This window comes from Sinohyriopsis cumingii, chromosome 9 (assembly GCF_028554795.1).
Source record: "Sinohyriopsis cumingii isolate HCF-2022 chromosome 9, ASM2855479v2, whole genome shotgun sequence".
Taxonomy (NCBI): domain Eukaryota; kingdom Metazoa; phylum Mollusca; class Bivalvia; order Unionida; family Unionidae; genus Sinohyriopsis; species Sinohyriopsis cumingii.
This window is the reverse complement of record NC_142969.1, coordinates 98,016,111-98,041,963: the sequence shown is the minus strand read 5'-3', so window position 1 is coordinate 98,041,963 and position 25,853 is coordinate 98,016,111. Positions and strand designations below refer to the sequence as shown.

The 25,853-nt window shown below is 36.5% G+C and overlaps 1 protein-coding gene across 1 annotated transcript in view; it reads right to left on the bottom strand.

The window, feature by feature from the left end:
- The window catches only part of LOC149792304 (uncharacterized), a 57,675-nt gene extending 34,181 nt beyond the window's left edge, over nt 1-23,494 (bottom strand). Inside the window, exons 1-4 of the mRNA XM_089970880.1 lie at nt 23,353-23,494; nt 16,248-16,379; nt 10,294-10,638; nt 4,128-4,205 (exon numbers count right to left, since the gene is read on the bottom strand). Of these exons, the coding sequence (XP_089827006.1) occupies nt 4,128-4,205; nt 10,294-10,638; nt 16,248-16,379; nt 23,353-23,431 (634 nt within the window). The 5' untranslated portion in view covers nt 23,432-23,494. The remainder of the gene's footprint in view (nt 1-4,127; nt 4,206-10,293; nt 10,639-16,247; nt 16,380-23,352) is intronic.
- Nucleotides 23,495-25,853: the final 2,359 nt, after the last annotated feature.

The following is a 25,853-nucleotide window of genomic DNA, read 5'->3' as shown; positions in this document are numbered from 1 at the left end:
ACCGCAACCACTTCATCGACCACTCCTTCACCCAGTTCTTCTCTGCAATATCTATTGATACAACCCTTGTGGGTGTGGTGTGGAGAACGTGTGCCTAAAACGCTAATCGCCTTTTTCTGCCAAATCTTTGTGGTGTATTGTGTCATCGGTGCAGCCATTGCCAATTTGAGTTTGCAACAAGAAGACAAACAATTGTGGACCATTTTATTGAGCAGCTACCCTCGGTTACCTTTTTTCCATCTTGCGTCCAGTGTCAGCCACCACTCCAACAACAACAAACAACCCCATTTTGGGCTGAGACACACCTCTGACTTCCAGTAATCCCTCAGAGAGCCCCTGAACTCTGTAATTATGAACCACCATAACCAGTTTTACTTAACCTTACCCAGTGACAGTTCCATGGAGGTGTTTCCCAACAATGTTATATGTTATTACACGGCCAAATTACCTCAGATCATTCAATTAGACCACGAAGCCCATTGGGAAGTGGCTTTGGTGGATGTCATTTATTTCACTCAAATCAGAAACATCACTGGAAAACAAAACACTTTTGAGGTTGAAGTTCTGGACGAAGCAGTGCAACAATAAATGATTAACACTCAACAACATCGAAAATTGACTGCACATCGACCAATATCTGGCACACCTGATATAATGTATGTCTATGAGTTTAAAATTAACCTAGGACATTATTTTAGCGGTCAACATCTCGTGGACGCGATTGCTGACAGATTAAGTGCAGCATTTGACAAATTTCTGACCCCACTAAAAAAACGTGTCACCTTCGAGTACCATAAAGTGGCTCATCGCCTGCTGATGAAATTTGAAAGTGAGGAAAAAAGTATGGATATTAGATTTTGCCCTGAATTGTATGACAGTTTGGGACCCCAAGTTGGTCAAGGATGCCAAGAACTTAAGAGAAATGCCAATCATTGCAAACAACCTGGATTTTATAAGACACTTTCGTTTCCCGGTAGAACTGACCCAAGGACTGAATTTGATCTTTGTGTACTCCGATGTGGTGGAGTACAACGTGATGGGACACACCTCCGTACCGTTACTGCATGTCATTCCTCTCAAAGTGGATTCTACTACGACCAATGACCAGGAAGGTGGAAACACATATCACGTTCACGGCGAATTGGTACATCCTCAGTATTTACCCGTCAGCAGGTCGTATTTTGACACTGTCAACATTGCTATAAAAGGAGATCTGGGACAAAATATCCCATTCACCAAAGGGAAAGTCAAGGTGAAACTCCACTTTCGAAAAAGGATTCTCTAACGAATTTTGTAAGTCATGTATCTAGTGAACCGAGGCGTCGCTCGACAGCGAGGACATGGTTTAGGAGATATGTGAAATCAGCATTTCGTTCGGTGGCCCCGGTGTTGAAATCGATGGTGCCAGACGAGGTCGCAATCTTAGATCATGAAAGATTGCCATAACTCTTTGTTCACAAAAAACTGCCCTTTTCAGGGAATCCCAATACTCTAGAAAAGAAATAACTATTCAATTGCCAATGGTATGTTAGTCATTTAGAAAAAAATAACAGAAGTGCGTCTATAAGCACATTATTTCTTTATCTTGGTTAGAAAGTGTGACTATAAGTCCTTAATTTCGACCGCTTGTCACAAATGTTCAGTAAGTGATTGTCACTAAAAGAAGTGAGTGAATGTTTCTTTTAGGTCCGCTCGTTTTTAGTGATAATATGGGGAACGTATTTATAGGAAACGCTCGTCAGTCTGACTATCCATTGTCAACGAGACAACAGTGAAAATGAGCAGCAGAAATGCGAAGATTTTGGAACTACAGATGCACCTGGAATACGCCTGGTGCCTCCTGGATGAGCTGGCAGCGGAGGCCATTGAAGAGAAAGCAAGGATAGAGAAGGAGGAGGAGCATAGAAGAAAGAAAGAAGAGGAGGAAAAGGAAAGACAAGCCAATGGTGAGGATGCCTCCACAGACAGTACCACAACAACCACAACAGCCACAACGTATTCCACCAGTACAAAGACCAGTAGCAGAAGGTGTACGTGTGGAAAATATAAGGAGGCCACAACATACGCAACCACAACAGCATCCACGGCTCTGGAACAGACAGAGGGAAGTCATCAGGGTACCAGATAGTGAAGACTGGGATTCTGAAGCCAATTATCCCCCCTCTGCGATCCCAGCCACAACAATTAAATGGGATAATGATTGGAGCAGAAGATGTGTTTGTGGGGCAAGGCCTGGAAGGTGTCATCACTGACAGGTGCACCTGGAGTTACAGAAAAAACAGCCCTTTTCAGGGCTAACCAAGACTCTAGAAAAGAGACTATTCAATTTGCCAATTTGTGTGACTGGAGTAATGTAAATATAAAGACTTACTCCTTTACTAATGATAGCATGTGTGTGTGTGTTTGTGTGTGTTTGTAAGCGCCGACGTACGTTTGTGTAGATAAAATATTATTTGGGTTTGTAAGCGCTCAAGTACGTTTGTGTAGATAGTAGAGTGTGTCGCTCTTTTAAACTTCCCTTCTGTGTGGATAGTAGATTATGGTTTTGTTTTTGCTTCTTCGCGTGTGTGGATAGTATATTTTGTTTTGTTTTGTCCCTTCCCGTGTGTGGATAGTAGATTATGGTTATGTATTTTGCTTCTTCGAGTGTGTGGATAGTAGATTGTGGGTTAGTTTTTTGTCTCATTACCTCTGTGTGGGTAGTAAATTATGGTTATGATTTTGCTTCTTGGCGTGTGTGGATTGTAGATTATGGTTATGTATTTTGTCTCATTACCTCTGTGTGGATAGTAGATTATGGTTATGATTTTGTGTGGTCAGTAGATAATATGAGAAGAGAAAAGTAGGGGATGTTTTCCTTCACGTCCGTGTTTGACAGATAAAAACTCAACCGTCCGTCATTCGCGGCATTCAACGGAATAACTAAAAAAGAAGATGGCAGCAGTCACTGCTTTAGTCAGCAAATTGAAAGACAGTCGGTACTGGATCATAGATGGTGAGTATGTAGTGGAAAGTAGCCAGAGTGAACATATAAGGGATGATAGAAGAAAGGTAAAGAAGTTAAGAGGTTTAATCAAGCCTGAATATGTAAGAGTCGGAACGCTGAAGCAGTGTCTTGAAAATGTTTTCAAAGTCAGGTGGTTTTCCTTTAATGGTATCTTCAATTTGACAGAGTGGGCCTTTGTCAACTCAATAACACCGAAGAAATTATGAAAAAGGTCTTGGAAGAAGAAGTCAAGAACATTAAAGACACATGGGCAAAAGATAGGAAAGAACATGAGAACAGAAAGAAAAAAGAAGCATTTGAGAGACTGAACAAAAACTGGAGGAAAGTCCAGGAGAAATTTAGAGCGATAGGTCATCCAGACTGAATTTCAGGGTCGGAATATAAGAAGAAAGGAATATTGGGAAAATTTAAAAGATGGATGAAAAAATGGAGAAAGTGGAAGAAGAAGAAGAAGAAGAAGCCAAAGGACCTTTTCAGGGCCACTCATATGCCTCGAAGAGAAATGACTTTCTTGCCTGCCCCCAATTTAAAAAAAAAATGTTGTATAAGTATTTGTCTCTTGTCTGTGTTATCTCTATACACCCATTCCTTGTGACGTCAGACGCTACCTTTCCCTTGTCACTATACAGGCCCAAGAGGTCTGTAATGTATTTTCCCATTGTCCCTATACATGTCTCAGTGTACATTGCCCCTATACAGGCCCAAGGGGGTCTGTAATGCATTTTCCCATTGTCCCTATAAATTTCGTTCCTATACAGGCCCAGTGGGTCTGGCACGTTAATTCCCATTGTCCTCCAAGTACCCAACTACACTACTGATCTCGCTTGAAGCTGAAATATATCTCTATCAGCTTTACCTGGTAATCCGTCAAACTAGGGATCAATTGCATACCTTTACTTTCACAGATTTATTTAAACATTTCAAGATTATCGTGTTAATTTTGATCGTTACCATACAGATGTGGATTCGAATTCTGATAATAACCATAATGATATTGATGTGAATTTTGTCTGTAATATAAACGTATGGATATGAATTCAGACCCGTACATACTGTTTTGGATGTGAATTCTGACAGTACTATAACGGTATGGACGTGATAAAGTTATGGATTACTTTACCTAATTTGGATTGATTAGGAGAGATCTTCCAAAATGTATTCTCTTCCCATAGGCATAAGTTATCATCAAATGCACAGTCTGATGATGTAATGAAAAAGAAAAAATAATCAGGAGTCATCATTAAATGCGCAGGCTGACGAAGTAATGAAAAAGAAAGAAAGCAGGTTGAATGTTTATTGATTACCAGCTCGTTTATGAAAATATGCACCAAACTGTTTGAAGTATTAACACTTTTTACATATTCAAAAAATATTATGTATAATACTGTATAACACTTTTTACATATGCAAAAATTATTATGTATAACACTATATAACAATTTTTATATATGCAAACAACTGTATAACATTTTATATATGCAAAAATTATTATGTATAACACTGTTGAACTCTTTTTATATATATGTAAAAATTGTTATGTATAACACTGTATAAAACTTTTCATATATATGCAAAAATTATTATGTATAAGAAAAATTCATAATTCATTGATCAGTATGGAAAGATATTTTGTATTTTCCTACAAAGACACACAAAGGATAATAATTATTTTAAATGAAGATCTTTAGAAAATTTCAACATAATTCTGAGGGACTTGGATAGTGCCAAAAGCACATCACACCAAATTTCTTTCTGTATGATACATGTGAAACGCATTTACATTGCAGATCCTTTGGATATAAAATGTAAAAATTGTTTTTAGAATTGAATCCTTTAATATTGCTTATTTGAATTTGATTTTTAAATGCAGTCGTTTAAAATGCGTGAGAGATTACTTTGAAACAATATCCGCCCCCCCCCCCCCGTTATATACAATACAAAGCCCTGTGCCTTAGAAGCAGAAGCTGTGGAGATTAAGGAACAAGGTTGTTATCAACATATCTTCATTCATGACGGGTATCCAACTATAATAACACAGGTTGAAAGTGATCTTATTCAAGTGTTTGAGCCAAATAATAGACGTTTTAGAATTATGTTCTCTTCGTACTAATAGTCATCAGAGATTTTTGTGATAGATGAAAATTGCCAACTTCCTCATTTATAATTATAACAAACATCGTGTCATGCTGAATTACCTTCAGAAACACGAAAATAGTCACACAATTCAATTTTGGAAAAATGTTTATAGGTTAAATTAGTCTGTTTACGACACAAAGTAGCCTAGTAACGCATGGTGAAAATATAGGATCATATGAAATAAAGATTAAAAAAAAAAAAAAAGAAAAAGCAGGCGTTTGTAGCGTATGGTCAAATGGGATCTTAACATGGGGAAATTTAACGTGGGTGGGACTATAGCAGGTCAAGGGAAAATTTAGCATAGGTTGGGACTGTCTAGGGTCAGTAGGAATTGAACAGGGGTAACGTCACAGTACTGGACACTGGCAACTCTTTTGCAAGTGGGTGACTTCAGTCGGTTCGAACAGTGTAGCAAAAGCTGACCTGAATACGCTTTACTCTTGGGACAAATAGAGACATAGACATGGAGACGTGGTTAGAGACAGGGTCATAGACATAGGCAGAGACATATACATATAAAACAAACACACACGCACACACAAACGTACGCGAGCGCACACACACACGCATGCAATCGTACGCACACACATAAAACGTATGCGCGCACACACACACAGACACACATTTATTTGGCAAGAGAGTAAATCTTTTCGAGAAAATGGTGTGGCCCTGAAAAGGGCCTTAGTTTGTTTTCTGTTAACACAATTCAGTTTACATAGAGGGCATTACACGGATGTTCTTCTCTTCCTCAAACTTCTTCTGGACCGTAGATCAATACTCGCTTCAGACAGCCTTGTCTCTCCACATAGATTATTCGTTTCCAAAGGGCTGAATCAGTCATCTGGGTGATAGCCCATGATGATCTGACATACATGTGATAGTCCGGTTTGAACAGCATCGAATATAGGAGGGTAAACGATTCTACGTTAGTCCACATCTTGTGACGAGAACAGGTGAATGGAATGAAATGCATAGCGGGTATTTATAATGGAAGAGCGGATTAAAACGGATTGAGTTTTTTTTTCACCAATCCTAACACGCGTTACAAAATTCAGGCACAGTGCGGAGTCTGTCTTTCAATTCGAAGAGAGCTACCTGAAACGTCACATTCCTTATATAGGTGCGCTAGTGTCTGTGCGCAGTCAATCAATTCGACAGAGTTAGAACATGACGGAAACTAAGAAGACAATAAATTGGGATGCATCGACTGTGAAGAGGAAGAGTGATGGTAAAGCAGCGGCTACTAAAACAATCACAATCCTAATTCCTGAAGAGAACGATCTTAACTGCGATTTAGCAAAATCAAGATCTAAGGCAATGGAAATCGAGTCGAAACAGAACAGCAAACTCTAGCAAAACAGCAAAACACTACAACAGCACGAAGAAGAAACAAAGAGGGTATCACAGAATGAAGAAGGAGTAAAGAAGAAAACGGACATCGACTTTCAAATTGCCAATTTATATGAGGTTCTTCCTTCGGCTATTGAAGACCTCTTTCGATACAAGCTCTATACCCACAACCCTAACTCGATCCTTTGTATACCACCAACAAAATGAAAACCGAAAGTAAACACAACGTGACCCAAACATGTATAGGGTGCCTGACACCAAGCTGATTTTCAACATTTCGGAAAATCAAAAGTACACCATGTACACCAAATTCCAACTTTAATTAAAAATAGTAATGGAATTACATAACTCAAAGGTTTAGGAAAATTACACGAGTGACTTACACACCCTTGGAATAGAGTTCTGTACACTAGTACAACTGGACTTGAGTCCCGCGGGCCCCTTGTCTCCTTTCCTCGGCCGGACATATTCATGAATTAAAAAGTGCGACATTCGCACATAAAAGCGGGACTGTAGTGGCTCCATTCCTACAGGCCCGATCAATTGAAAATCTCGACCTTCGAGATTTAACCAGTCGCGAAAGCACTAGTTGCGTAGGCGACTTAAATCCTTTAATTGATTGATTGATTGATTCACATTTATCAACATTGAATAACAAAAAAATGGCGAGCAACCATTTGAACAAAATGATCACATTGTAATGGGCTGTGGATGACCTGGGGATGGTGGAGGAACTTTCAGTGAGATTGGAGTATGGTGCCTATAGTCTTCACAGACTCATGATGGAAATTATTAATTTGAAAATGACCAAGGAAGGACTGAAAGACCTAAGAGGAGGTGAAGGAGGACGAAAAGGAAAAGCAACCAATGAGAAAACATTTAAAAAGAGGAAAACGAGAGAGGAGAAAAGGAGGAGGAGGAAAAGGAGAAAGAGGAGAAAAAGGAGAGGAAATGACAAAGAATGTAGTGGAGAAGATAAGATGTTGGCGGAGGAGAAGAGAGGAGGGAAAACAGAAACTCCAATGCCTAGAAAAGATTTATGCTCTTGCCAAAAAATGTGTATGTTTGTGTAGTCTGTGTGATTGTGTAGTCTGTGTGGGTGTGTGTTCGCGTATGTTGGTGCATTTATGTTTGTTTGTATGTGTGTTTGTGTGTGCTCGTACGTTTGTTTGTATGTGTCGTTGTGTGCGCTCGTAAGTTTGTTTGTATGTGTGTATGTGCGCGCTCGTATGTGTGTGTATATAATGTGTGTGTCTCTGTCTATATTTGTCCTTAGAGTAACGCGTATTCAGGTCAGCCATTGCTCCACTGTTCTTCCCGATTAAGGTAAGTCACTTGCAACATTGTGGCCAGTGTTCAGTACCATGAAGCTACACCTCTTCAATTCCTATTGACCCTAGACAGTCCAAACCTATGTTCAACTTTCCCATGACCCGCTAGAGTCCCACCCATGTTAAATTTCCTCATTTTAAAATCCCATTTGACCCTACGGTACAAACACTTGTTTTTCCTTCTTTATTTTATATGACCCTATCTTGTCCCCATTCACTACTCAGCCTTCCAAATTATTCTAAATATATACGTGCTTTGACAGTTAACATGAATACATCATCTAACGGTCTTAATTACAGGTTATTTAAAACTAGTTTGGATTTAGAAAAAGTCTATGTCTCATAACCAAATGATATATCTGAAAACTTAAGTAAGTTTCGAACTGCAAATCATATGTTTCCCATTTAATCTGTTAGACAGGCAAATGTTCCCTACAACGAAAGATATTGGACACTGTCAGTCTCAATATAATGGGGATGAATATCATCATCGTCTTTATGTTTTTCTTTCGTGATGAAACGCCGAATCTTATACCTCATTTTTACACTTCCAGAACTAACGTATATACATATATTAGGAGAGAAGTTGTAAGTAAACGTATTAAGATTGAAATTTTATCTAAATTGTATCAAAAGTAATTTTTCATTAAATTATATTGAAAGTAATTTTCCACTAAAATATATTGAGATTAATTTTATCTACTTCTGTACTTCAACTGTATACTATTTTAAGAAAGATTGCTCTTTATGAGCAAATGCAAAAACCCATAAAATACATTTCTCTTGTATCCTAAGGCCAGTAATTTAGACTTGGTGGGAAGCTGCTGAACAGGCAAATTCCTAAATCCCTAATGGATGAGTAATACGAGTTTGCCGTGGGAAAGGACGAGAGCCTTGATCTGATTCGAAATGTACGACCACAAGTACTACGTATAAATTGAGAGCAAGTTTGCGCAAAGTCAATTCGTTCTTCGAGAATCACAGGGCTCTGTCTTTCCTAACATGGTAAGAATCGTCTGTGTTCGCAAACTTCTTTAAAGTAAAAGGACTTTAAATGCTGATCTTTTCAGGGTAAAGTTCAATCTAGACTTTATATTTTTTTCAACAATTTTTTTGAGTTCTTCCTATTTTATATTATAATGAAATGGAATGTTTAATTGTTTCAAATAATTTATATTCATTTGTATTTATGGTACGTATTATTGAAAAAGACAAATTCGCTACCAACTTCATGTTTAGATTTAATTTGGAAATAAATGATTCTTCAAGTAATAAAGAATAATGTTTGTGCAACCTATTCCAAATTAATATTCTCTTTAGTTTTAGTAAATTACATTTCTTCAACTGATTGTTCCATTATATCGCAGCTATTAAATTGTATACTCTTTGGCTATCATGAATGTATTCCAGGTCTAACTATCTGTATTATATTCTAAAAGGCAGAAATTATACAATGAAATTGGTAAGCTCGAAGGAAATGTGTAATTTTATATGTATTTCGTGTGCTTTAAAATCTAAAGTTTTATAGATGTATCTTTAAATATATCAATTATTTAAATAACATTCGTTCATAGAGAATCATAGGGCTCTGTCTTTCCTTACAGTCGATCCCGTTGTACCACTCGACATGTAGCCGTATGTATCTACACCGTTATGAATGACACTTTTTTTTTAACAGATCCTGAACTCTTTTCCTTCCATCTCTCTCTCTCTCTCTCTCTCTCTCTCTCTCTCTCTCTCTCTCTCTGACCATGGGCAAGGACATTTCTTAAGTTATGAGTATTTCCTTTTCATAGCAAGAATTGAAAAGAAGGCTATGATAAAAATTCCATCATAACACAAATAAGAAGTTATTGAATACAGGTAAGGTACGACTCTTAAAATATTTGCAGGTTCTTAATTGTTTTCCGAATCTTGTAAACCCTGTTATGCAAGTTCTTTATTATGTACCTCATACGTTGTAAACTTTACAACTAGAATGTTGTCAAGTCTTGTCTTTTGTTTCATACCGTAGTTTAAAAAATCAACTGGTGATGATACTAACACTATTTTTCACCGACATGTTTTAAAGTTTAGTTATTAAAGTAACACTTTTGAATGGTCAATCTTAAGTTAATTTAACTTTTATCCAGTTTCATTCCCATAATCAGAACGTAAATACAAATCGAAAATTATTTCAAACACTGATTGGATCAATACCTGTATGCTGATGATTTTACTCCAAGGTGCTCTAGCTAATTCCGTGATCAAACAAAACAACAAAAGAATTATACTCGATTTAGCTATCAATTAGTATATAATGTTATATATTTGCGTACGAAAGTTATTCCATTGTTAAAATCATTGTCTAATCAATGAAACAATTTACATGTCTTTGGTGAATACAACCTATTAAAAGAGATACAGAACTGTAGCAAACATATTCTATTCTAGAGAAAGTTGGAATTTGCACAGGAATCATTTACTTACTGAAACAAGATTCATAGGTCAGGGAAACATCATCTAGCGCCATGCTACCGTTAGATCCATTCGCTCTTATAGCTTCAAACTCAATAATGACTTTAGAACCGATTTCCAGGTCTACACTTGCATTAGTCCAGTTTGTGGTTTGCTGTCCAGTTTTAGACCACACCACAATTGGGGAATTGCCATTTCGTCTGACGTTAACGTTCAGAGTTCCCATGTATAATCCATTCATACGATACCAGAAAGAAAGACAGGCACGACCTTCATGATCAGACACCATGCGTTGTAGTACTACCTTATCTCCTTTCTTTCCTAATGCATTCATAATCATGTAGTAGTCTTCCGTATCTGAAGGATAAAAGACAAAGCAAATTGCATGACCCTCGAAGTGACAACATACGTATAAAGGGTGATTCACTCACACCGAATATTTTTCAAATGTGCAATAGCATCATGGAAGTGAAAAATTCAAACAAATATAGAAAACCTATACGTATTTGCATAGTATTTTATTTCTCTAATTTGCATAATGTTTTCTTGGCAACGCGTACTACAGGCTTTTAGCTTAAATAGTACATGCTTTTCTTTTCTTCACTAGATCTTTAGTGTCGCATTAAAATCGAAGTTCTTATGGCAATGTCCTTCCCTTAATGTCTTTATCCTCTTGCTGGATATAAGATAATTGAGCACCCTTATGTTCCTCCACACACTCCTGACGTTGCTCATGGTTTAGAGGATATTTCACATTCTGAAAGTTAATGAATTTTTTTTAATGGCTGTAAGAAAAGATGCAAAACTACCTAGAATGACCTTTTCAAGAGTCAGGACAGTGGACTGTTTTTAAATAGCTACGACTGAATAACTAATATAACATAATTATAAATCGATCAATCTGTTATGGATTAATTTTCCTTCAATGTCAGAGTACTAAAATATTGTTCAAAAGTTTAAAGTATTTTATTTATCTTCCGGTGACACAGCAAACACCGGTTGCTTATTGCTGGAAAAAATGTTAAAATATAATGGAAGGAAAGATATAAAGTTGGTTAGTTTTGGTGATGAGAATGTATTCTTTTATTATTCAGAAAGATAGACAATGAGTAATTCGAGGCGATGATCCCTTTAAGCCAAGATGTTATTTATTATCAGACTATTTTTAGTTTTGTGCTCAGAGTTACCATGTAAATATATGGACATGCATACAATTTTCATTCGTCAAATTTTACTCGTCACATGCATATTCCAGCAAATGAGATCAATTAGTACAACAAGAATTAGAGAAACAGCTGCTACTATAGATACTGTAACTAAACAACATAACTGATTCTGATAGTGAACGAGATTTATTTCCCCCCAACCTACCTCATCATTCACTGAGTAGATCAGAATCAAAATATAGCAAAATGAATGCTTACCGTTTGTATCCAATGGTTTCCATCAAATCATCTATATGAAGGCTTACCGTTGTATTCAATGGTTTCCGTTAAATCATCTATATGAAGGCTTACCGTTGTATCCAATGGTTTCCATCAAATCATCTATTCAGTATTTTTCCATTCCGTAGCTTCCATTAGTGTAGGATCGTGGTCTCTTTAGTAGGAGAAATCCTCTGTCTCTGGTTGAATCCACAGACACTGCAGGTGATCTTAGCCACGTTAACATGGGGCTAGCTATGTGAAATTTGTCCCTTCGAAAGCATTGAGGGCTAACATGGGGCTAGCTATGTAAAGTTTCTCCATTACAAATCATTAAGGGTTAACATGGGTTACCTATGTGAAATTTGACCATTATAAAGCATTGAGGGTTAACATGGGGCTAGCTATGTGAAATTTGACCACTATAAAGCATTGAGGGTTAACATGGGGCTAGCTATGTGAAATTTGACCATTATAAAGCATTGAGGGCTAACATGTGGCTAGCTATGTGAAATTTGTCCATTAGAAAGCATTGAGGGTTAACATGGGGCTAGCTATGTGAAAGTTGACCATTATAAAGCATTTAGGGTTAACATGGGGCTAGCTATGTGAAATTTGACCATTATAAAGCATTGAGGGTTAACATGGGACTAGCTGTGTGAAATATGACTATTATAAAGCATTGAGGGTTAACATGGGGCTAGCTATGTGAAGTTTGTCCATTAGAAAGCATTGAGTGCTAACATGGGGCTGGCTATGCGATATTTGTCCATTAGAAAGCATTGGGGGCTAACATGGGGCTAGCTATGTGAAGTTTGTCTATTACAAATCATTGAGGGCTAACATGTGGCTAGCTATGTGAAGTTTGTCCATTAGAAACCAATGAGGCCTAAAATGATACCATATCTGAAACACATAGGTAAATGATCCTGAATTGAACATTGCAGCTCATTGTATGACAGTGCAAGGTATATGTCTCGAAATTGTGCGTAGTAAAATATTCGCGCATCATAGATGAACAAAAATGTATTTATGTTTCCTTGCATTGTACAGCATTACCCTAGGGTGATTGTTGTTTTTAGCCGCGGTTATTTGAAAATATTGAATACGGTACTCTAGTTCCGATGAAATATTTTAATTTGTAACGAGCCAATTCATATTCGCGCATGCGTAACGTACGTCGCAATATTCGTATTTAACTGTATGTTATGTATTTTATGGCTGCTCTATTGTATTTGTGTTGCTTATCCCTGGAAAGTCGTAGAACTCTCTGTCCGATTTCGGGTAGCGGAGACCTTGCGGTCGATGGTGACGTTGAATAGAGAACAGTAGTGGCCACCAACGGGACCAACATGTATGCAAGAATAAGAGGCTGAACAGGGATTTTACGGCAGGGTGGGATGTACGTGGCCTGTGTGGTTGCTCTTAGACCATTCGACAAGCGCAGTTGAACCAAAATGCATCGTAATTGTCCAGTTGGGCCCATGAGATACATATATGTTTCCCTTTTGAATGAATATTATTAACTATCACCGTATGGGTGAAAATATAATTCAATATAGTTACAAGAATGAAATTTAATTATTCATACATGATACATATCGATGAACCATAAATTGTTTATATTTGTGTATAATTTATATACATTAATCATTGTGTGTGAGAGATCTATATATCATGCATATCTGTTTATAAATGCAATACACTGATCATCCCTGTGGTGAATCCATATATAGATCGTATCTAATTTTGAGTTCCACACTTTGATTCTCATTTGATTACTCGTTGGATGCTCTGATTGGTTCCATTTATAAATGATACCGTTTTCCATTGTACGACGTGATGCTCACGAGTACGGTGCCAGATTCATTCATCGTTCAATTACTTTATAAATAAACATCTCATTCACAAAGCTGTGCTAGACCGCTTCGGTGGCCCGGTGGCTAGAGCAACCGCCTCGGGTTATAACCCATTCAAACCAATGACTTATAAAATGGTACTAGGCGCTCACCATTAAGAGGCTAGTGTTAGATATAATCGGTCTGGAGTCCTTTTAATATTACTGGGTGTGACATGATGCCACCTGTCTGCGGCATGATGCCCGTTTTCAAGTCATCACTAAAAAGGCTCACACTCCAGCAGACATCGTAACGACATGACTGATTTTTTAAAATATAGAATTACATTAAAAATCCAACACACACACACACACACACACACACACACAGAGCTGTGCTCAGTGTCTTCGTTAGATGTAATCCACATCCGACTTAGAATAAAGAGCATTGGTGAGGGAATGTGAAACTAATCCGCCTGCTGTTATTTCTACGCATATTAGAGCCTTTAGAACCTGACACTGTTCTAGAAGGCTGTTACAGAAGGTCATAGGATTTCAAAAATATTCACTGACATATTTTGAATTCCCCCCACTTAGCGGCAAAACATCTGGCACCTTCAGCATCATTCATCAATTTGTAACCATCAAGGTCAGACGAAAAGTTAAACACTGCAGAAAGGATTTTCGGTTCAGAATAATATAATGTGCTGCCCTTACAAGATGTATGTACTATTTTGTGGCGTCCTATGTGTTGTTTGTTGGCGAGGGAAAGTATGTTATTTTTTGTGTCGACATAATTAACAGGGCAAGAATTAAGTCGCCAGTTTTAAACCGCGTTTGTTGAACAGCTCTAGTGACGCTTCTGTTGCTACCGTTGCCGCCAATTATTGTTCCACATGATGCACATTTCATTGATATATATCTGGTGAACTAAATAATCAGGATCGTAACCTTTTCACAATATTTTGTTTCCGGGTTGTCATTAAATGATGGTTTTGTCCATCGGATGTGGCAATACAAATCTGTTGTTAAACATATTGCTCAACAACATACACACTACAACAAAAGTTGTTATGTATACATTGAATCCTGGGCAAGATAATTGGAAGACATTGGATGAATTTGATGATTTTCTTAGTGAAGACACTCATCGTACAAAAGTACTTACAATAATGCATCCGTTGAAGGAAGAATTTTATCAAAAAAAGTAAAAAATAATATCTACGTGGTGCAAGATTTCAAACAAGTGACATAACAGTTTGTGACGCGTCTAAAATTACTCCCCGGCAGCAAACTGACAATCAATGATGGCGCTGAAGTCGACAGTGAGATCGTAGAGATCTAACAGAAGTCGCGTCGAGAAAACGATGTCGTGTACAATATTTTGTACAACGACTTAGTATAACATGGCACTGGAGATGACATACACACACAACCTTGCTCCTTTGACATGGTATCAGCAACCTATTTACCGTGACGTATAGAACACCAAGATTAATTTCTTAGGACATACGTTATGACATCGCGTTGATATCCGCAGAAATTTGGAACTCGTTTCATAACGTCACCGTGAGCAATACTCGTTTGAAGCTTATTAGAATATGTACGATGCTAGAGGACATTAGAGGATGGCGTCATACAGGCAATATTAAATACTACTGAACTCTTTGTTTTCTCTAATATTGATCAGTCAACATTAATAACCGAAATTAAAATCTGTCATGTAAGAGACTGAATCTAGGTTACAGTCACTATTTCAATAGGACGATAGTTAACCAACACTGTGCGAACGAGTCATTGTAGTCAAACACTGTCTTGAAATTGTGATTGATGCACACAATGTTAACATCATTTTCGTACACTACATGTGCAGTTTCAGTGTTACCAGCTTCAGAATTTGTCATCTTTTTCCGATAGTTGAACTTAACTTAGTATTGGTAGTCGAAAATACGGCGCTGTAACAATCTTAGTTGATTATCATTATACCCATATACAAATTGCATGTACTGATTTGACCTTGGATATCATTTGGCATTATAATTTCCATGATATTTGAGCTTAAAATAAAGCCGTGTTTTTTGGAAGGTAGAAATATTCGGTTTACTCGGACCTTATCCATAGTCGTGTATCAAACTCTAAGCAACATTTATGTGTGACTCGTAAGACAAGGTCTGATAATCGTCAACACATTATTACTACTGAAAGAAACGGGTATGGCGATTCAGGGTTACTTTTATGACAAAGTATACAGAAGTACCTTAAAATGCATGTCTTGATATGAATATGTTTTGACTTTGGGTTGGTCTATAATAGTAATGATGTCGATGAAAATTTTTAAAATTGGATTGCGGTAATAAATGTAATGAATTATCAAATGACAGGGCGGTGTTTATTATCAGTTCTTGAAATTTAGGTGCCAAAGTATGAGTTGAATGATGCTTACATCAGGAATCTTCCCGAATAAAGATAAAAGGTTATACACACAATGATCGATAACGGTATAAACCTAGTATTCTCGTTGACCAAATTACATCTAATTTGAACAATTAAATCCAAAAACATGCGCGACATAAATTATCCTTCATTGTAAATATGCTTATTTCATGTTACATATTGGCATATTTTCTGTTGATTTTGAAGTATTATTCACTAAACAAAATTGCAGGTTAAACATGCATTATATTTCAATAATGAGTATGGCGTACCGTTGCCGGTAGTGTGGCCACTCTTCGGTCCCGTGTTGATTATATTGCTGCCACCAGACGTTCTTGTCCAATTAAAATCGTTTTTTACTCCCTGAACCCAACCGCACATCCCATCGTCAAAATTACAGGTATCTGGAATAATTAGCAAAATTCATAATAATTAAGGCATCAAAATTAAATACCAATACGTATAATCAATTTTTGTTTGGCGAATATAAAACGTATTTTATATACATCAGATGTCTTTATATATGTTAACATGTTATAAGAGGAAAAAGGCAATACCTTTTGAGAAAAAAAATCAATTGAAGGAACTGAGATGAGAAAGAAAGAAAGAAGATAACAATTAATATTAGTTTAATATATACATGTTATATAGCGGGATGTATCCATGTGTCTAACCCAATGGGTGGAATGCATCCTCTTAAACTAGGTAACCACAACACCTGGAGTTACATAATTGTTCATGCGTTTCTTTGAACATGTTGTACTTGCGACCAGTTAGAATTTTCAGACAGAACAAAACTGTTATTAAACAAAATTAAATCTCCGGTAACTCATAGGTAGCATATGAGAATAGTAGGCCTACAACTGCTACAACATTGTAAGGCGACGTCACTAACACATGGAGGTGTAAATCATATCATAGGTCAACATTTACAATCTTCTCAAGGGTACATGAATGGAACATTGTTTTCGTACAGCACACTATCTCTCATGGGTGTACAAAAGTTGTAAGAGAGAGAGAGAGAGAGAGAGAGAGAGAGAGAGCGCAAAGAAAGAAAAAATATAATTGTTAAGAAACAACACTTGACCGGTAGCTAGCTGTAAGAGGGATGATTCTAAAGAAACGTTAATCGCGGAAGTTAGTCTAGTTTTGCAGAAACATGGAGGATAAACGGTATTTGACATAAAGATGCACGAGAAGATAGGTTTTCTAATAATTTCAATAGATTTCTGATAGTACTTAGAAAATCTATATTGCTGTCTATACAACTGTCAATGCAAAACCACAGAGTCTTGACAGTAGAACACAAAGCACGTACTGGACAAGGGACATTTGATCTCTCATGAACTTTTACTAAAGAGAAAACTCTTCCTCCACCAATCCCAACCCCTGACAAAACTTACAAAAACTCAAAAGAAGACAGTTATTACATCTTTTGATAGGCATTGGGCAATGTAACTAAATACTAAGCCACAGCAGCTATTGAATCCATTATATAAAATGTCATACAGGTAATACTGACAAATTCGGTAATGGGATTCCTTTTCTATAATTTGATTACATATACCTTTAAATGGCAAGTATTTACTTTATTTGGATCGTCCAACATGCATATTCCATTGGAAAGTCATTATTTACACGCCCCGAGAAGTTCATACGATTAAAGCAGTAAAATAATGTAGACATTTTGGACGAATTTATTCGAGGGATATTGCTCAGTTTAAACCGGATTGAATATTGCCCTTTTTGATATCACAAGGAAACCATCGTGTGTTGAAAACAAACTCATACTACATTGTTATTTGTTATGATAGATCAACGTCCTCTTTTCTTGACCCAGTTAAGCATATGGCCATCAACGTAAAAGTCTACAGCAATCAATAATCTTGGTCTGGATATTGTTGAATACATTTAAGGTGCAGTGCATTCAACAAGCAGAATTGAATAGACCTAATTTAAACTATTTTATAATTAAATGTTAGAAGAAGAATTAACAGTTAATTATCATCTACATGGCCAGGTTGACATACCCTTTAGTCCCATGCAGAAGGGCACATTGGGCCTTTCTATATGCCCGTTATAACAGGGTTGCATTAGAATGAAATGATTAACTGCTTACATTTAGAAATAAATAGTGTAAATAAAGATATATGGAAAAAAATTACGTTGTCATTATGTTTCAGTATACTATATTATTAAAATATCTCATATTCAGCTTCATAAAACTGGCGAAAATAATAAATTCATACCGATGTTATTAAAAAACTATCAAGGACATTTAAAAAATGCTCTAACCGTAGCCATATCATCAATCAAGTTTTAATTTCTAAAACGATTATCAGCAGGTGGCCCCTAGCATTGTCGTCTTGTTCTCGTTTAAAACTAAACCAGAAGATGCCCATGTAAAGAACCAGAAAGACTTCTCAATGTCCTTTTCCAGTTTCTGGAATCGTATATTTTTCAGTAAAAGCTGTCGTCGGTATCAACTATTTGCAACATCTAGTTTAATATTTAAAAATGTGAGATTTTTTTAATGGTGTACCTTTTACATATATGTGCTCAAAGGGAAGTAACTTCCATAGTTAAGAAAATTTAAAGAATTATACAGAGTTTATCTAAGAGGGCGGACAAACCGGGCATGTACTTAAACCGAATACAAATCACAACTTCCTGTTAAACTCTGTCTTGAGTCTAGCATTAACTACAATTAATAATATTGTAACTCCAAATACTGTCACTTCTTCTGCTACCATAGCTACTACTAATGTAGCCACTATTACTATTACACCATTACTATTACTACTGCTACTTGGAGCCGTGGTGGCACAGTGGTTTGCGTGTCAGACTCAGGACCGAATCGGACCAGGCGATGTCATCCACCGTGGTGTATACTTGGGTAAGGTACTATACTCCAATTGGTTTGACACTCAATAACATTCTTACACAAAAATATTTAACTGTAACAGAGTTTCGCTAAAAGGCAAGCTAGATTCAAACCGTAACAAAAAGAATGGTGTAAATTAAACTATAGGGAAAATAAAGAGTACCGTAAAAAGGAGAGAAGAAAATAGTCAACGCATAAATTAATACAAAACTACCATGGTGTGGTATACCACAGGATATCGCACTTATCAAGAAAACTAACTTAACATACATTAAGACGAAACAGCATTGAACATAATCTACATTCTATCATTTGATTTTTATTGATCGAGAAAAGAAAATGTTTCCTCTGATCCATCAAAAGAGGAATGATAATTGTTGAAAATATCAAACATGTTCAAATGACATCTGAAAAAGGGATAGAAGAGCACATTACAATTATGAGTCGTTTAATGCGGCTGATTTGATCGCTAAGCAAATTTTTAACAGTGAAGCTATTTTTCATTACGGTCTTTCTTGCATTTTTGGATCTACACCTGTAATGGGCGACCTTATTAAGATTATTTTTAACTATTTAGATATATCAGCAACAGGGGAACCAGTACACGTTTTTTTCTTGTTAAGTACCTTTTTCAGTGGTTTATTTTTCTTTCTTGTAGTATGTTGTAGCAGGGAAATTAAAATGTTCGAATGCTATCCAACATGCGCTAGATTCAAATATACATAAGGAAAACTTGAATAAAAGAAACATCTATGTGATGTGTCTGATACCATTTTGTGTTGATGTGATCACTCACAAACTATCGAATTTGTCGATGGGAAGAAATCTCATAATTAATGGTAACAACTAAATGTTATATTAGGAAAGATTTTAATATCTTCTTGATTCTATTCGTGTTTTTTTTCCAATTTTTTCTAAAATTGTACCGGGTATCATTTTGAAATATATCATTTGAAATAACAATGTTTTTAGTTTCAGTTTGTATTCCTTAGTTCCTATAGCAACGGAGTTAATAATACTTTGTTTATAAATTTAAATTATTTTTCCATTCGTGCTTTGCACGGAGTCTGTCAAATTTGTCATTTTATTGTTATCTAAATAGCCGAATATGGCCGAGGGTGGCGGCGACGATTATAATTATTCAATAGAAAATCCCGTGTGAATATGTATGCTATATATGTGTTAATCTGTATGCCTATATACGTGTGAATCTGTATGCCTGTATATGTGTGAATGAATCTGTATGTCTATATACGTGCGAATCTGTATGTCTATATACGTGTGAATCTGTATGTCTATATACGTGTGAATCTGTATGCCCGTATATGTGTGAATCTGTATGCCTATGTACTTTTGAATATGTATGTATATATACTTGTGAATCTATATGTCTATATACTGTGAATCTGTATGTCTATATACGTGTGAATCTGTATGCCTGTATATGTGTGAATCTGTATGCCTATTTACTTGTGAAGCTGTATGCATGTATACATATGAATCTGTATGCCTGTGTACGTGTGAATCTTTATGCCTATATACGTGTGAATATCACTGTATACGTCTGAATGAATCTGTATGTCTATATATGTGTGAGTGAATATGTATGTCTTTATACGTGTGAATCTGTATGTCTATATACGTGTGAATGAATGTCTATATACGTGTGAATGAATCTATATGTCTATATATGTTTGAATGAATATGTATGCCTATATACGTGCGAATTTGTATGCCTATATAACTGTGAATCTGTATATCTATATGGGTATGAATCTGTATGCCTATATACGTGTGAATATGTATGCCTATATACGTGTAAATCTATACGCCTATATATGTGTGAATGTGTGTGCCTGTATACATATGAATCTGTATGCCTGTATACGTGTGAATCTGTATGTCTATATACGTGTGAATATGTATGTGAAAATACGTGTTAATGAATCTGAATTCATGTATACGTGTGAATCTGTATGTCTGTACACTTGTGAATCTGTATGTCTGTATACGTATGAATCTGTATGTCTATACACGTGTGAAGCTGTATGCCTGTATATGTGTGAATCTGTATGTCTATATACGTGTGAATGAATCTGTATGTCTATATATACGTGTGAATCTGTATGCCTGTATACGTGTGAATCTGCATGTTTTATATACGTGTGAATATGTCTATACACGTGTGAATATATTATCTATATACGTGTGAATCTGTATTATCTATATATGTGTTAATCTATATGTCTATAAACGTGTGAATATGTATGTCTATATACGTGTGAATGAATCTGTATGCCTGTGTACATTTGAATCTGTATGTCTATATGCGTGTGAATCTGTATGTCTGTATACGTGTAATATGTATGTCTATATACGTGTGAATGAATATGTAAGACTGTATACGTGTGAATCTGTGTGTCTATATACGTCTGAATGAATCTGTATGTCTATATACGTGTGAATCTGTATGCCCGTATACGTGTGAATCTGTATGTCTATATACTTGGAAATGAATATATATGTCTTTATACGTGTGAATGAATCTGTATGTCTTTTTACGTGTGAATCTGTATGTCTAAATAAATGTCAATCTCTATGCCTAAATATGCTCTTTGGATCTGAATTGAATGTAGTTGAATGTTTAGTAGTTCTTGGTGTCTCAATGTTTTATCAATGTGCTAGTATTGTACACTGAAACCAATTGTCCTGAAAAAAAGCACAGCTGGCATTTGTTTGAACGAAATTGGTATGCTGTTTGCATGAGTAAGTTGAGGTGTGCTCGATTCTTTTCTCTTGCCAAAAAAAATACAATTTATTTTTTTGTACAATTCTTCATTCTCATCGAGCTGCCCCTGTTTATGCATTCCATTCCTGGAAATTTATCTGAAAATATTATGTATGCCATCTCCCATTTTTATTTGCACTGTCCATTGTTACGGCCATATATCCTTAAAATAAGTAGCATAGAAAATCGAAAACCACTTTTTTTTACAATTCAACAAATCATTTATTTTACTAAGATACAAAGTGAAAATTTAATAATGACTTACATTATTCTGAATTAAATCCCAAAGAGTTCTAAAATCTATCAGAAGTCCAAATTTACGAAGTTCCAACTGAATTCCAGTGGTATTAAAAATAAGTTCCAATACTGCTTGTGCTGATATGCATATATCATCCAATGTGCTAGTGTGTCAGTGGTATGCAATGTGATGATGTACTTTTGATGTATCACAATAATCGTACATTGATGTTCTTGTCTGAATTCACAACAACTTCAGCTTAGTGTTCCAGCCCAATAATAGTTTTATGCACACCTTTTATTTCCAGTGAATAATAATTTGAATAAATAATTCCACAAACTAAAATTGAGAACACAACGATAAGACTGATTCTGCTAAAGATGTTAATGCAAGAATGTGTAATTTCTCAAGTAAACAGCATCGAATAAAATAATAAGATAAAAAATAGGACCAGAATGTGGGTCGAAAGGTCATTTCTAGAACACCCCAGTTGCCAACAAGACAAAGTCTCTTGCTAAAGTTAAATAAAGAACATGGGAAACATGAGGCTCATTCCATTACATAAAATAATGATGCACAAACAGGTCACATGACGTACTCAAAACAAACACTTGTAGCCTATCCTTATTGACGGTTGCTATGAAGATAATGACGATGAGCTCAATTTCTCTCTGGGATCCTTTTTCTGCCCTAATAGCGACAGATGTTTATAACAAGATCACTTTCATGCACAAAGTTTACATTTCGAAATTTTTTCACTTGATAATGATATATATATGGTCTTCATTGTATTCACCCCCTTCGAATCAGAATCAGAATATATTGTTTTGGAAACATTATACAGATCTGTGTTGGACGTTTTTTATTGTTTAATTTCATAAATCCTTTAGAAAAGCGAAGGAAACGTAAGTATATCCTATGCTTAATGACAGACACATGTATGTATCCCTTTCTTGACTGACAGACACATGCATGTATCCCTATCTTGACTGACAGACACATGTATGTATCCCTATCTTGACTGACAGACACATGTATGCATCCCTGTCTTGACTGACAGACACATGTATGTATCCCTATCTTGACTGACAGACACATGTAAATATATCATACTCTGACTTACAGACACATAAAAGTATCCCTACCTTGACTGACAGACACATGTATATATCCCTACCCTGACTGACAGACACATGTATGTATCGCTACCCTGACTGACAGACACATGTATGTATCCCTACCCTGACTGACAGACACATGTATGTATCCCTACCCTGACTGACAGACACATGTGTGTATTCCTATCTTGACTGACAGACACATGTAAGTATATCCTACTCTGACTTACAGACACATGTAATTATACCCTACCCTGTGTAAAGAATACGTCAGTGTAATATATTCTGTTTGACGATTGAAAACAAAGTAAATTACTCGAAGTGACAAACACAAATAAGTGTAACATACCTTGTCTGCGGATTGCTCCTGTGAGGCTGACGATGGTGCTGAAGAACATAGATGAAACGGCTGCAATTGTAGCCTTCATTCTTGCATCGATCGGAACACTTGCACCAAGAAGAGATATTCAGTTTAGTAGTTACACGAGTGGATTTCCTTGTTTAATGCAGCCACGTGAAACCAGTCATGGTAACTCTTACTAAACGGACGCGCAATTATCTAATTTTCCGGAAACGACTACGGATGGATCACTTAGCACATATTCAAGAAAACACACATATATACGCATGTTTATCTGTATTTAAGTATATATATATATATATAACAACAACTTCCATTCTTCAATAAAATTCACGGCAAAAGTCTCCAACTCAAGCCACGTTTTCCTGGACACAACAACCAGACTGGTAGAAAAGAAACTCCATATTGACAAGTACTCAAAACCAACCGACAAACTCCCAACGAGCTGTCATCCAAAACACTTCATTAAGAACATGTCATATAGCCAGGTACTGAGGAAACGTACTGCTCCGACGATGAAACAATCCGAAAAAGATCTGAAGAGTTATCTGAATATTTGATTAACCAAGGCTACGACAGAGACTCGATAGCGTAGGCAACCCAAAGGGCTCAACAAAGAAACCGCAAGGACCTACTAAAATATGAAGAACAAAATGTTGATTGGATACCATTTATCGTGACATGCTATCCAGACAATCCCAAAGTAGGTAAAATCACTCGGAAACACTGGATGATCGTAGAATTGTGTGACACACTAAAGTAATCCTCCCGAACAAACCATTAGTAACCTACAGAAGACCAAACAACCTCAAAGACATACCTAGTCATGGCCAAGCTAACGCCACTCACTAACCAAGACCACCCTAGTAAACATGGTCCCTGTGGCTGTAAAAGGTGTAAAACCTGTCAACATATAGTAGAGACCAATATATTTTCTAGTACAGCGATTAGAGAAAAACTGAACATACATGGTCTACAAAGAACGTGCAAAACATTGAATGTAATAATGAAACTGAGAAGTTAGACAAAAGGATCAATCTTCAAAGATCTGATTAGATGACAAAGAAGCTGTACAGTCGTATAATTGCAAAACACGTCCCTTCTCCATGCCACAAATTCAGTGACATAACACTCATATCAGTTGCTCACAACCCCGCCTGTAGTTCCGAAACCAGGAAAGAAAAGTAATCTTACTAAAGAAAACGTCAGTGTCTTTTGGTCTTCACTTTTTATAATAATGATGGTGTGCTCTGTTTTTATTGACACTGCATGAATATGTACTCTTTCACCTATTTCTATCCTTCTTGGTCATCTTTTTGAGTTACAATTGAAATGGAAGGGATTTTATCCTTCACGCACGCAATTTAAGCATGCAAGAAGGTAAAAAAATAGTCTGTTCATCCATCATTTTGTGTCTTGTTTGTTTCTAAAAGCACACACTGACGCCACACTATAACGGCTTAAGTGGGTTTTAGAGTGTGTGTGTGTGGATGTGGGTGTTTGGTAGAGCTGGTCATCATAGGTGAGGGCATGGATGCTTTCGGAAAACGTTTTCTTCTTCCCTCTGTGTGGTTATTATACTATGCTTTTCTTCTTCTTCTTTCCTCTGTGTTAATAGTAAATATTGGGTTATTTTTTTTCCTCCAGTGTGTCCATAGTAGATTTGGGTTTTGTTTTCTCTTCTTCTCTCTGTGTGGATAGCTGATTTGGGGTTTGTTTCCCTCCCCTCCGTGTTGATATTATATAGTTTTTCTTCTTCTTCTCCTTCTCGTGTGTGGACATTATATATTGGGTTTGTTTTCCCCTTCCCTTCTGTGTGGATAGTAGAGAGTGTGTTTGTATGAGTTCGCCTACGTTTGTGTGGATGGAAGATTTGGGGTTTGTTTTTTCTTCTTCCCTTCTGTGTGGATAGTAGAGTGTGTGCTTGTATGTGTTCGCGTACGTTTGTGTGGATAGTATATATTGTGTTTGTAAGCGTTCGCGTAAGTTTGTGAGGATAATATATTTTGGGTTTGTTTTCCCTCCCTTCTGTGTGGATGGTAGATTTTGGGTTTGGTTTTTTTCCCTCTTCCCTCTGTGTGGATAGTATATTTGGGGTTTGTTTTTTCTTCTTCCCTTCTGTGTGGATAGGAAAGTTTGTGTTTGCATGCATTCGCGTACGTTTGTGTGGATAGCAGATTTTGTGTTTGTATGCGTTCGCATACGTTTGTGTGGATATTATATTTTGGGTTTGTTTTCCCTCTCTTCAGTAGTGATATTATATTTTGGGTTTGTATTTTGGGTTTGTTTTCCCTCTTTTGTGTGGATAGTAGATTTAGTTTTTTTTACCTCCTCATCCACGGTGTGAATAGTATATTTTGGGTTTGTTTTTCTTCTTCCCTCTGTGGTGTGTATGTGTGTGTGGGTACACTCCTACGTTTGTGTGTGTATGTTTGTGTGTGCACGCGTACGTTTGGTTTGTGTGTTTGTTTGTATTTGTGCACCAGAAC